At 31.4% G+C, this 12,457-nt stretch overlaps 1 protein-coding gene and 1 long non-coding RNA gene across 2 annotated transcripts; both read left to right on the forward strand.

Annotated features, from left to right (window-relative positions):
- The first annotated feature begins 846 nt into the window (after positions 1 to 846).
- LOC111702556 (glycerophosphodiester phosphodiesterase GDPD5) lies at positions 847 to 8,631 on the forward strand. The gene is made up of 10 exons (XM_023474287.1): positions 847 to 920; positions 1,187 to 1,238; positions 2,690 to 2,802; positions 3,126 to 3,216; positions 4,071 to 4,147; positions 4,267 to 4,339; positions 4,564 to 4,653; positions 6,428 to 6,497; positions 7,087 to 7,184; positions 8,539 to 8,631. Exons 1-10 carry the CDS (start codon positions 847 to 849, stop codon positions 8,629 to 8,631), a joined length of 831 nt encoding a protein of 276 aa, XP_023330055.1.
- Positions 8,632 to 9,161: 530 nt separating this feature from the next.
- On the forward strand, positions 9,162 to 10,056 carry LOC111702560 (uncharacterized). The gene is made up of 2 exons (XR_002765434.1): positions 9,162 to 9,241; positions 9,912 to 10,056. It is a non-coding gene; the product is annotated as an uncharacterized LOC111702560 (long non-coding RNA).
- The last annotated feature ends 2,401 nt before the right edge of the window (positions 10,057 to 12,457 follow it).

Here is a 12,457-nt window from a genome sequence, read left to right on the forward strand (position 1 = left end):
ACAACGCAGAGGACAAATAAAAAGAGAAAACTGAACAATGACAAAAACGGACAAAAACAAAAAGAGGCAAGGACAAAGAAAATGACAAGGACAAAGAAACGGACAAGGACAAAGAAACGGACAAGGAAAGAAACGGACAAGGTCAAAGAAACAGACAAGGACAAAGAAACGGACAAGGACAAAGAAACGGACAAGGGCAAAGAAACGGACAATGACAAACAAATGGACAAAGAAGAAATGGATCAGGACAAATAAATGGACAAGGACAAACAAATGGACCTGGACAAAGAAGAAATGGTCAAGGACAAAGAAAAAGAAAACATTGAACTAAAAGACAATATCGAATTAAGATTATAGCACACCGAGGAGCTAGTGGGATGTATCCAGAACATACAGCTTTAGCTTACAGGTAAATAGTAAATAATTTATACACTAGTAACAGAACATACAGCTTTAGCTTACAGGTAAATATTAAATTAAATTAAAAATTAAAATTAAATTGAACTGTAAGTAAGATACAGCTGGTTAAAAATGTTAGGTACTTTACCAAAGGCATTTTCCCAAGTTGCAATTTCCGAAATGTGCAATTTCCCAAGTTTGTCCGTCCGCAGCGCTTGGTCTCATAGCCCGTCATAGCCGCAACTCTCGGCCCCTATTGCAAAGCATAACTTAACCTTTGGGAAATTTCAGATTTGGGAAGTTACCACCTTGGGAAGTCGTCCTTGGGAAAATATCTAATATCTGGTTGAACTATACTTCTCTACGGATTCCTGAAAATACACTAAAATAGCTTAATCAACCATGCTAGTTCAACTTTACTTCTCTACGGATTCCCGAAAATAGACTATGAGAAGTAGCTTAACCAACCATGCTAGTTCAACTATACTTCTCTACGGATTCCCGAAAATAGACTATGAGAAGTAGGTTAACCAACCATGCTAGTTCAACTATACTTCTCTACAGATTCCCGAAAATAGACTATGAGAAGTAGCTTAACCAGCCATGCTAGTTCAACTATACATCTCGCTATTGATTTAATCATACCTTAAAGCTTGACATTTGGGAAAATTGGTTGCTCGTGATAACTTTGACTTCTTTGACTTTGTGTTAAAGTGTCACGTTAATTAACGTTATTGTGTCCTGGAATGAACGTTATTAAACGTTCTATGAACGTTATTTGGTTTAGGTTGGACAGTTTTCTAGAAACTTCTATTGTTTCAGGAAAGCAGCTGAGCAAGGTGCTGATTATATAGAATGTGATCTTGCAATAACAAAGGTTTAAAGTTTTAAAATAATAAACATGAAGGGGAACAAATTTATATGTGCCTTTCAACCTTGGTTCCGTAATTCGTTGGTTTATTAATGCATCTAGAATTTCAAGGATTTTAAGAATATCTAGAATATCTAGAATTATATTTAGAATATCTAAGATTACAAGTTTATCTACAGAACTTAGGATTTTTAAAAATTTTGGATTATAAGTTTATCAGAATATCTAGAATGCATAGAATATGTGTGATTACAAGTTTATCTAGAATATCAAGGATTATAAGTTTATCAGAATATCTAGAATGCATAGAATATGTGTGATTACAAGTTTATCTAGAATATCAAGGATTATAAGTTTATCAGAATATCTAGAATGCATAGAATATGTGTGATTACAAGTTTATCTAGAATATCAAGGATAATAAGTTTATTGTATTACAGTGGTAGGCGATTATATAAATACAATGAAGACGACTTTCGATTTAAATATTTTTTAGTTAAAATTTTTAACGGCATGGATACACATACACATAGAAGTCAAGAGAGGCTGTCAATTAAAAAGGGTTCTTTTTTGATTACTTGTAAACTTGTTATTCGAAAAAAGCTTTTAAACATTCAAAATTAGACAAACAGTCGTCATCATTGTATTGATTTAGTCGCCTACCACTGTAGAATATCTAGGATTGCAAGTTTATCTGGAATATCTAGAATATATAGGTTTATGTCTAGAATAGCTATAATTATAATATTATCTAGAATATCTAGGATTACAAGTAAATCTAGAACATCTTGGATTACTAGTATATTTAGGATATCTAGGATTACAAGTTTATCTGGAATATCTAAAATTATATTTATATTTAGAATATCTAGGATTATATCTAGGATATCTAGGATTACAAGCATATCTAGAATATTAGGATAACAAGTAGGATTACAAGTATATTTAGAATATCTAGAATTACAATTCTATCTAGAATATCTAGGATTAAAAGTATGTCTGTAATATCTAGGATTATTAGTATATCTAGAATATTTAGGATTACAAGTATATCTAGAATATCTAGTATTACAAGTATATCTAGAATATCTAGGATTACAAGTATATCTATAATATCTAGGATTACAAGTATATCTAGAATATCTAGGATCACAATTATATCTGTAATATCTAGGATTAAAAGTATATCTAAAATATATCTAGGATTACAAGTATATCTATAATATCTAGGATTACAAGTATATCTAGAATATCTAGGATTACAATTATATCTGTAATATCTAGGATTACAAGTATATCTAGAATATCTAGTATTACAAGTATATCTAGAATATCTAGGATTACAAGTATATCTGTAATATCTAGGATTACAATCATATCTAGAAAATCTAGGATTACAAGTATATCTAGAATATCTAGGATTATAAGTTTATCTGTGCTCATGAGCCCTGGTTGAGTGGAACTACTGATGTATCTGACAAGGCTGAATTTGAGGATAGAAAAACTACTTACAACATGGACGATGATGATGAGTAATGTATAATTAAATCTTTTTCATGTTTATCTATTTATTCAGGGTTATTCGTACAGAAGATGAGACTTCCAAGACGATTGTAATGAAAAATTGCAGTATTTTCGATTTTTGGTTTTTTCTATTTATGCCAAATCGTATAAAATATCAGAAATAGATCATATTTAAGCATGAAGGTATCCCTGTACCATGGTGAAATTAAAAGCTATTGCATTGCACACTATAATAGAAAGAGGAGAATTTAAAATTCCCATGAGAAATGTAGCTTCTCTTTCCTTTTTAGGAAATTCATGAATAAAAAAAAATAATATTTATATTTTCTAGTTTAATAAACTGGAATGACAAGGGCAATATAACAGACTGGTTTTCTTTTGATTTTACCCTTGAGGAACTGAGGACTTTGAAGAAATATCAGGTTAATCATATTAAAGGGAGTGTTAATCCTCTCTTCAAAAGAAGTGTTCACCTGATTAAAAATGCATATACAACATTTTATATATCTATATAATATTTTTAACTTTATATTTCAAATTTTAGCATAGACAGAACTGTGCGAAAATTTGCTTTCGGCTATATCCCAACTTAGTAATAACGTAAAATCCGCGAAACATGACAGTTGGTAAAATTGGTAAATAATTTGAAATGTCTTCTTCCCTATACTGTAATTATAGATATTAAAGACTTTTTACATTTTTTTCGTTCAATAAAATCTTTTACTAAAATATATTTTACTTTGAAATCAATTTTATTATGACTCCCATTAAATATTATTATAATTCTCTTTTCGGTAGTAAACAACTTATTTATTTATGGAAGAAGACATTTTGATCATTATTCACCAACTGTCATGTTTCGTGGGACACCCTGTATGTCGTTGTAATTCAAAATTCAAATATTGTAAAATCAAGCAAGCATGATGTTTACGTATTGAAGATAGCAGACGACATTTAGTTCGTGATTTTTTTCTTCTTTCTATTTTGTTCTTCACAGAACAAAACATAATAACAATTCGGTTTTTATACCATTACAATGAGGATGACTTAATTCTATTTAAGTTCTGATTTCTGACGAGCTTTTTTCTTTCATGGGTACGAGAAAGCAAAGAAAAGATGTTATTCACAGCTTCTCCTTTTTTTCAATTTTTATGTATATCCATGATTTTTGAGAGCTTGGTAGAAATCAAAAATTGAATTCAAAAGTCGTCTTCAGTGTGTTCACGCCGACGACTGTACATAAAACAATTTTTCTGAATATCGGATTTTTTTTTAGAGTCAAAACTTCAGAGATCCAAGATATGATCTTCAAGAGACTGTTGTTACTTTAGATGAACTTGTTGATATTACAAGGTGAGAATGTAAATCTTGATACTGATCTTGATTCTGATCTTGATCCTGATCTTGATCCTGATCTTGATCCTGATCTTGATCCTGATCTTGATCCTGATCTTGATCCTGATATTATCTAGGGAGTTTGGTTTAGAACAAGGACGAACTATTGGTATATATCCTGAGATGAAACACTGTCATGCTGTCAACAAGGTTTTATACTTCTTCATTTGTTAAACTCAGATTTAATATCAAATAAATTTTTGAAAATAATTGTTTGCCAACAGACATACAAATATTCTTCACAGGAGGTTGTTTGATTCGTCATATTGTTATAGTAGAATAATGATAAAGAAAAAAGATGTTGTTGAGATGACAATGATAAAAATAAAAACTGAAAATAATTTTATGAAAATTTTAAAAATGCTATTTTTCAGATACTACAGAACAGGAACTCAAGCGTAAGGTTTGAGGAAATTGTTCTTCAAACTTTAAACGATCTTGGGTTTAAATCCAACCCTGACCCAGTATTTCTCCAGGAACACAAAGATAAACTAGAAACAAGAAAATTATTTTCAAATATTTTAAGACATTAGCGGTGGGTACGTGGGAGGCGGGGAGCCGGGGGGGGGGGTCGATACTTAATCTCAAAACTTGCAAAATCAAACTAAAAGTTAAGTATGGGGACCCTGCAAAAGCCTAATGGTCGAGCTTAAATTATTTTATTATTATTGTTGTTTCCGTTTAGAGTTTTGAGTTCACTAGTCTGGAGTATATTAGAAATAAAACAGAACTCAAGGAATTTATACAATTCAACTTTTCAGGAATAAATAATTTCATTTCTTATAATATGATTCCTCTTTTTTAATTATACTAGGCTTTTAGTGCGCTTCGCGTCCATCTTCTATCAATTTCAACTGTTAGCATTTTCTCATTGTAAACATTGTAAAACAAAAATAAAAATTTTGCGGATTTAAAAAAAAATCGTGGATTTTCAAAATTTTCGTAAATCGAATTTTGTTGGAGGCAAATTTTTAAATTTTTGATCATCCATAAACCTTCCACGAGGTCACGAGATGTTTCACAGAAAATTTGGGCCCTCTCGGTTAAGCCGTTTTGACGTTTATTGGATACAAATAGACAGACAGACACCCATACAAGCAAAGTATATATATAGATAATTCCTGTTTTTATGTCATGTTGTAGTCAATCTATATTTGTTCATTAAAGGGAATGTAGGTGTAATTTCAAGTGACCCCCATTTGTAGAGTGGCGGGTCTGATTCAAAACAATGCCCTGCTAATCAAGGACTGATAAAAGGACGACCGACTTGTAAGTTGTACTTATTTATCTATAGAAATGCTTACAATGGTTGAACACTTTTCTGTAAGCTACATGAACACTACAGTATTACGGCATTTTAGAGTTCTCTACCCTCGTTGATCAGCCAACGGCTTAAAGGACAACATTACAAATCGGGCATTTCACTCTTTTTTAATGGAGTTTTACTGATTACAATTAGGTTCACAGTCCCTTTAAGCGTCATGAATCATATGTTCCTAATCTTTAATTTTTTCATAAATAGCAAATTTTACTTTCTTTTATATTTATTCATTATTTTTTTAGTTTTTGATTCAGTGATTAATTACATTTGTTCCGCTGAGATGGTTTTATTTATTTTTTATCATTTGCTATAAGACGTTATCAAGCTACTCATATTTTTATTTTTTAACAGCTTAAAAATGTTTAATCCAATCGTGAGAGCGTGTAATACTCTTACTTTCATTTATTAAAGGGACCCTTAATTCAAAGTGTTCTACACTAGCCTTTAATCAGAAATATAATGATTCGTCGTCTTTCTGTCTCTAAAGGTATAATTTTTTTCTATATTTCAGCAAGCCACTTTTTAATCATTTTCCAGATTGAAAAAATGAAAATATTTCATTCATCCTTGAACAGACAAAGGTTTGAAGGCTGAATCATACCCCTCTTAAATGGAGGGTAACTTGAAATTCTTTTTAGTAGTTTGTAATACATTCTTTGACTTCATTGAGCATATTTTTTCCACCAAATATTGAATTGATTCTGACCAATAATTTATATTTCGTTTTCATAATTTTTCCCATTCATTTTAACGTAATTTGAACAAAATCATTATTCAAAACGCTTATTATCGTTTTTTTCTAGGAATCCACCTTTTTCTGCGCTAACTGTATTGGACAAAACATAGTTTTTATGTTCCCTGACTTATTAGTAATTTATCTTTTATAAATGTTGAATGAATGAATACCCCTGGAGCAGCTTGTTCTTCTGTTAGAGAGGATGATAGAAGAGAAGGATTGGGAGAGGATTGATAATTTACAGCTGGCAGGTCGGTGACATGTATATTGTATACTATGTATACTATATAGGGCAGGTCGGTAAAATGTATACTATGTATACTATATAGGGCAGGTCGGTGACATGTATACTTTATAGGGCAGGTCGGTGACATGTATACAATGTATACTATATAGGGCAGGTCGGTGACATGTATACTACGTATACTATATAGGGCAGGTCGGTGACACGTATACTACATATACTATATATGGCAGGTCGGTGACATGTATACTACCTATACATACTATATATGGCAGGTTGATCTAATATAAATTCGGTCAGTCTTATGTACTGGTAACTCCAGGACTAGATATAGATAAAGAAGAATTTTTAACTCCCTGAGATTAGTATAATGACTCCAAGTATAGAACAGGACTGGGAATAGATAAAGGAGTACTACTAACCTCTGGAGATTTGTACAATTACTCCATGTATTCTCCAGGATTAGGAATATAAAGAAATACTTGTAATTCCTGTAGATTAATATAATAAATCTATGTATACTTAAGGAATAGGAATAGATAAAGGAGTACTTGTAACTCCTGGAGATTAGTATAATGACTCCATGTATACTCCAGGACTAGGAATAGATAAAGGAGTACTTGTAACTCCTGGAGTCCCGGATGAAGAAGGAAGAGGACAGTATAGAAGCAACACTACTCAGTTTATAGCAAAGGTTGGTAAATAATTTTATATAACTGTTTTATATAAATATATCAAGGTATGTTACAGTAATAACCAGAACAGTCTGGAATAGGAAGACGACTTTTAGACTCAAGTTTTTACTTTAAATAGTCCATTAAGAACAGGACACAGCAATTTTGCAGTGTAAACAGACCCATTTCACTTAATTAGTGTCCAGTAAAACTATTTGCTTAGAACCAACACCAAATACACTTAAGTAGTGCTATAAAGTCGTCTTCCTATTTCACAGTTTGCTGGCTATCACTGTAGTAAACTTAGGGTAGATAGATACGGATTGTGTACACAAATGACTTTAGCGTTTTAGGGCTGTTTTTAGGAACTAGTTTTATCGAAACAATAACAAGGGTTGTAAATGTAGGTCGAAAATGTTCTGTGGTGGGTATGGAGTTTTGGCTTGTTTACAAATAATTGTTTTGTTTGTCACAGTAAAATGTTCACAACATCTTATCTCCCTTCCTTTATTATAAACATATTAACTCATATATACATATCTAGCTCATATTTCTCACATTTGAAAAAAGGTTAAAGTCTACTGCAGGTAGTTATTAATACAATAAAAGGATACTAAGTTAGATGTCGTCTTCTGTACAGTTTGATAAATAGTTTAGACACAACTTTACTGTTTTCAATCTAAAATACTATTTCTTAAGTAATTTTAACACCTGCCCAGGAAACATTTTTACCGACCATATGTGCCGATGGAAAATCTGTCTGGGTAAATAATTCTGGACTTTTTATGTTCCCCATCGGGTTTGACGGAGACTAAATGTTTACAGGGATATTTCAAAAACCAGATTTTATCCTCATTCTGCATGCTTTCAGGAACAACTTTAAAGGAAGCGCAATTTTAAATGATCCTTCATTCAAGGATGGAAATGTTGATTGATTTACAACAATACGGTCAGGTCATTGATCAAGGATGAATTTACAACAATATGGTCTGATCAGTGATCAAGAATGAATTTAAAACAAAGTTTTAATTTCTGTATTTACATTGGCGGCTTCTCTGTTAAATCGACTTGCGCATTCTTGATTATTAGAAGCATTGGAGAAATTCACAGAAATACACACTTTTCGAAAAAAACGGTCTCTTCACAATTTTGATTAGCTCAAGGTTTCAAAGGTACCGTGCAAATTGTTAATTGTTAATTGTGCAAATTGTTAATTGCCATCTTTGAATGAAGGGACACTTAAAGCTACGTTTACTTACAGACTGTACAGTCCCTTTACGCGATAGGTAAGGCTTGATTGTGAATTTAAAAAATTAGGGTTTTAAGTTTATTTAAGTTTATTTATTTAAAAATAAAAAATTTGGATAATTTCAGGTTCATGAGCATGGTTTGAAGGCGCATGCGTTTACATTCCGAAATGAATGGATGAAACTTTACTGGGACCATGGGCAGGACCCATACAGGTAAACTTAAAGGGAATAAAGGTGTACTGGGACCATTAACAGGACCAAATACTTTCTTTTTTTCTGTTGGATATCTCCGTTATGTTACTTAAAAACTTACCCAAATTAAGAAAATAAAATGTTTTTGAGTACAGCTTAAAGACGATTTTCTATTTTAATTTTGAAATTTTGATTTCTACCAAGATTTTAAACCGCAGATGCACATAAATCCGTAAACAAAAAGAATTAGTCAATTAATAGCTTCTATTTCATTACTTGTAAGCAATTGTAATTATTTGTAACTACTTGTAAGCTCGTACGCTTGTCAGGGATATAAAATTATTAGTAGAAGGTCGTCTTCTTCTTATTTTTATAAAAACGCCGACAACTGCTAGAACTGCATGAATCAGCCATGAAACTATTTAAATTTATTTGAAATCACGTTTACAGACCCTAGTTCTATTTATAAGAATATAATAAAAACTGTATAATGTAAAGTAATTCTTTTTTAAGTCAGATGAAGGAATTCCTGGATCTAGGCCTTGACGGATACATAATAATAATACTATTTATGAATTAAGACGGTTTCTGAAGTACGAGAATCTACTTTGCAGTGGTTCACCTACAATAAGTAGGTAGTGTATAGTATACAATATATAAGCAGACGTAAGACTTAAGACTAACCCAAAGGATGAGACTTAAGAGACGACTGTACGGAATTTATACTGTCTGTTTTCAAACTTTGAACTTGTTTCTTTCTTTGTGCAACCTTTGATTCGTGATGTTCAAAGGGTTTCAGGTCGTATTTACCTCATCCTTTGCATTCCTTGGTTTTAGTCCAATCTTTGGTTTCCGGCCCATGCTTGCATAGTCTCCCCTGGATAGAAAAATTCCTGTGTATGCCTCTGGCCATGTTTACATTTTTCCTACAGTGAAACCCTTAATAACGAAGACATCGAAAGAATTTATCAAATGTCGTCTTGACAATTTTTCAATGAGTTTTATACTATATTACGTAAATTTTAGTATTTGCGAAAATAAATAAATAGCCATGAATATGCGGGAACAGTTTTCAAGAGTTCCATATAATCATTTAATTAAAAACTAAATATCTGCAACATTCCATTATCAGAAAGTGAAGAATACGACATTTGATGAATTCTTTCGATGTATTCTTTATTAAGGGTTTTACTGCATATGATCGTAAGCTTCCTAGTTAGGCTTGAAAAGGGTAGAGGACCCATTGTGCAAATGGCTATGGAGAATTTCGCATGAAGATTTTACTTATTTCGTCTTTAATTTTAGGTTAAATGGATTTGTCAGTATAATTGCTATTCTTTCGTCCTACGTCAACAAGCCTTTTGGATCTATCTAGTTGAAGAAGCAAATTTACAATGTCGTCTTCTAAAAATATATGTTGTAAAAGTGAAGATTAAAATGATGTCAATTGTATGTATCTAAATATGCATTTGTAAACAAACAAGAGATACCATTTTTTATATTAAAGGGGTGACAGAAGCCAGCGCCCCCCCCCCCCTACCTTCTAATTGATGATCTTAATGTTAATGTGAAATTTTCAAATTGCAACCAGCTTGGGAATGCAGAGCTTGGCCGTAACTGGGGAGGGACGCCGGGGCGCATGCCCCCCCCCATTGGAAATCAAAAACTATTATAACTCACACTGCTGTAAATGGACCATCAGGTTTCAAGTTAAAAACCCTAAACTTTTTCTTTAGAATATATTAATATGATGTCTAATGAATTATAATCTCAATTTTCAGGAAATACCATCTAAGGAATTTTGAGACTAAATCCATTTTTAAGATATTGTAGAAATCAAGTACATTTTCTGGTCTAAAAACAAATTTATCTTTAGTTTCAAGACTTGATTAAGCTGATTCTGTTTTTTTTTGCGATATTTTTTGAACTGTTAATTGCAGGGTCTCCAAAGTTTGTGAGTTGTCCTTAACAGTCTTCAGACACGGTTTGGCAAAACTTCAATTTTGAAAACGATTGTTTTCAAACTGTATGACTGTTTAAGTATTGCCTATAAAAGGCTTTTTGAAGTGAAATCCTTAAAAATCACAGCAAAAAGACTTTTTCAGGCCGTATCTAGTCAGTCAGGCAGTTGACTTTGGACCTTGATTTATTACTACATTATGTCTTTTGACTGTTAAAAGTTAAAATAAATTTAGGGACCCTTTCATTAATACTTTAAAAAATATTGTAAAAACCCCAGAAGAAGCATATTAAAGCCTTGAAACGAAATTTACGTTTGATTTTAGACCTGTAAATGCACTTGTTTTCTGAAATATTTTTAAAATGGATTTGCGAAAAATTCTCTCGGTGGTATTTTCTTAGTCTAAAAGTATACTTCCTATTCCAGAGTTTTCTGGCTATATCACTGTATTTCATTTATTCAATTATTTAACAATATCTGCTCTGTTTCATTTTGCAAATCTTAAACTAGTTTTTTTTTGTGTTTTACATATATATGTATTATGTTATAGAAAGAAAAAATAATTTGTTTCCAGATATTATTGTTCATTTAAAATGCTGTGTTTATGACAGTTCAACGATATGAAATTGAACAATGAAAATGATTGAAATTAGGCAATGAAAAAGATTTAACTTAAGCAATGAAAATGATTGAAACAAGGCAATGAAAAAGATTGAAATTGAGCAATGGAAAATATTAAAATTAAGCAATGAAAAAGATTGAAATAGAGCAATGAAAAAGATTGAAATTAAGCAATGAAAATGATTGAAATTAATCAATGAAAAAGATTAAAATTAAGCAATGAAAAAGATTGTAACACTTTACGAATTTTAAGGTAAAAAAGTTAGTTTTTAGAGCTTTTTAGTTCAAATATGATTTTTAACCAGCTTTATTCGAACTAAAAATTAAGAAAATAAACAAAGAGAAGCTGCTATTTGTATAGCTTTACTTTGTTTCCATGATTATGTGTATCCATGCTGTTTAAGAACATGCAGTTTTTATGTAATGTATTGATTTAAATGACAAATTCGGTTTCCAGGCAGAGTTGGGTTTCTCTGCCAGTTGGTTAATAAGATACAGTGATAACCAGAAAACTATAGAATAGGAAGACAACATGAAAGTGTCAACTCCTTTGCCTTTATTTTTACATCACGATTTCTGCGTAAGAGCTTGCAATTTTTAGAATAGTGTGGTTATGAATGGTTAAAAAATATAGTATTAGAGTTGGATGTCTAATTTGTTATGATATATTTAACAAAGAAAGAGATGTATATAATGTATATTTCCTGGTAGAGTCCGATCAACAATTTCATTTTTTCATTAAAAATAGATGTCTAGCCTGAAATTCCGAATCCGTTATAAATATTAATAATCTGTATACCGTTTATACTCTTTTCTCCTTGAAACTAGGATCTATAACATGAAATATTTCATACAGGAAATCTAGGGAGCATCTAGAGTTGTGAGTGAAAGGGAGAGGGGGGGGGGGGTTTCATAAACTTAAAATAAAACACTAGCTTTTCTCGGATACATTTCCTACACCATTTGATAAAAAGTGTGTTAATGTGCACACAATGTCTTTATGTTTATACGAAGCAAATACGCGAGAGAAAAAATGTAAGATTTCTATATCTATTTCCCTAAATAAACTATGGGCAGTGATAAATTTCTTAAATATTTTTATTTTTATTCTATTGTATTTATTAACGAAAGTTAAAATATGACCCTTTAACACCCGATCTCCACCAACTCTACTTCAAATGAGGGAAAACAGCTTATTCTCTACAGCATGCATCATGCAGCTACAGGATTTAGATTACAGACAGATTACACGCTACACAGACTGCTTATA

The sequence above is a fragment of the Eurytemora carolleeae genome, unplaced genomic scaffold, assembly GCF_000591075.1.
Source record: "Eurytemora carolleeae unplaced genomic scaffold, Eaff_2.0 scaffold183, whole genome shotgun sequence".
NCBI classification, from domain to species: Eukaryota; Metazoa; Arthropoda; class Copepoda; order Calanoida; family Temoridae; genus Eurytemora; species Eurytemora carolleeae.

Bases quoted from the DNA above. Each gene is read 5' to 3' on its own strand.
- LOC111702556 (XM_023474287.1), top strand. From the start codon at position 847: ATGAGAAGTAGCTTAACCAACCATGCTAGTTCAACTATACTTCTCTAC. The intron at 921-1,186 runs GTAGGTTAACCA...TATTTGGTTTAG, and splicing joins CCGAAAATAGACTATGAGAA to GTTGGACAGTTTTCTAGAAA. The intron at 6,498-7,086 runs GTCGGTGACATG...TGTATACTCCAG, and splicing joins TGATAATTTACAGCTGGCAG to GACTAGGAATAGATAAAGGA.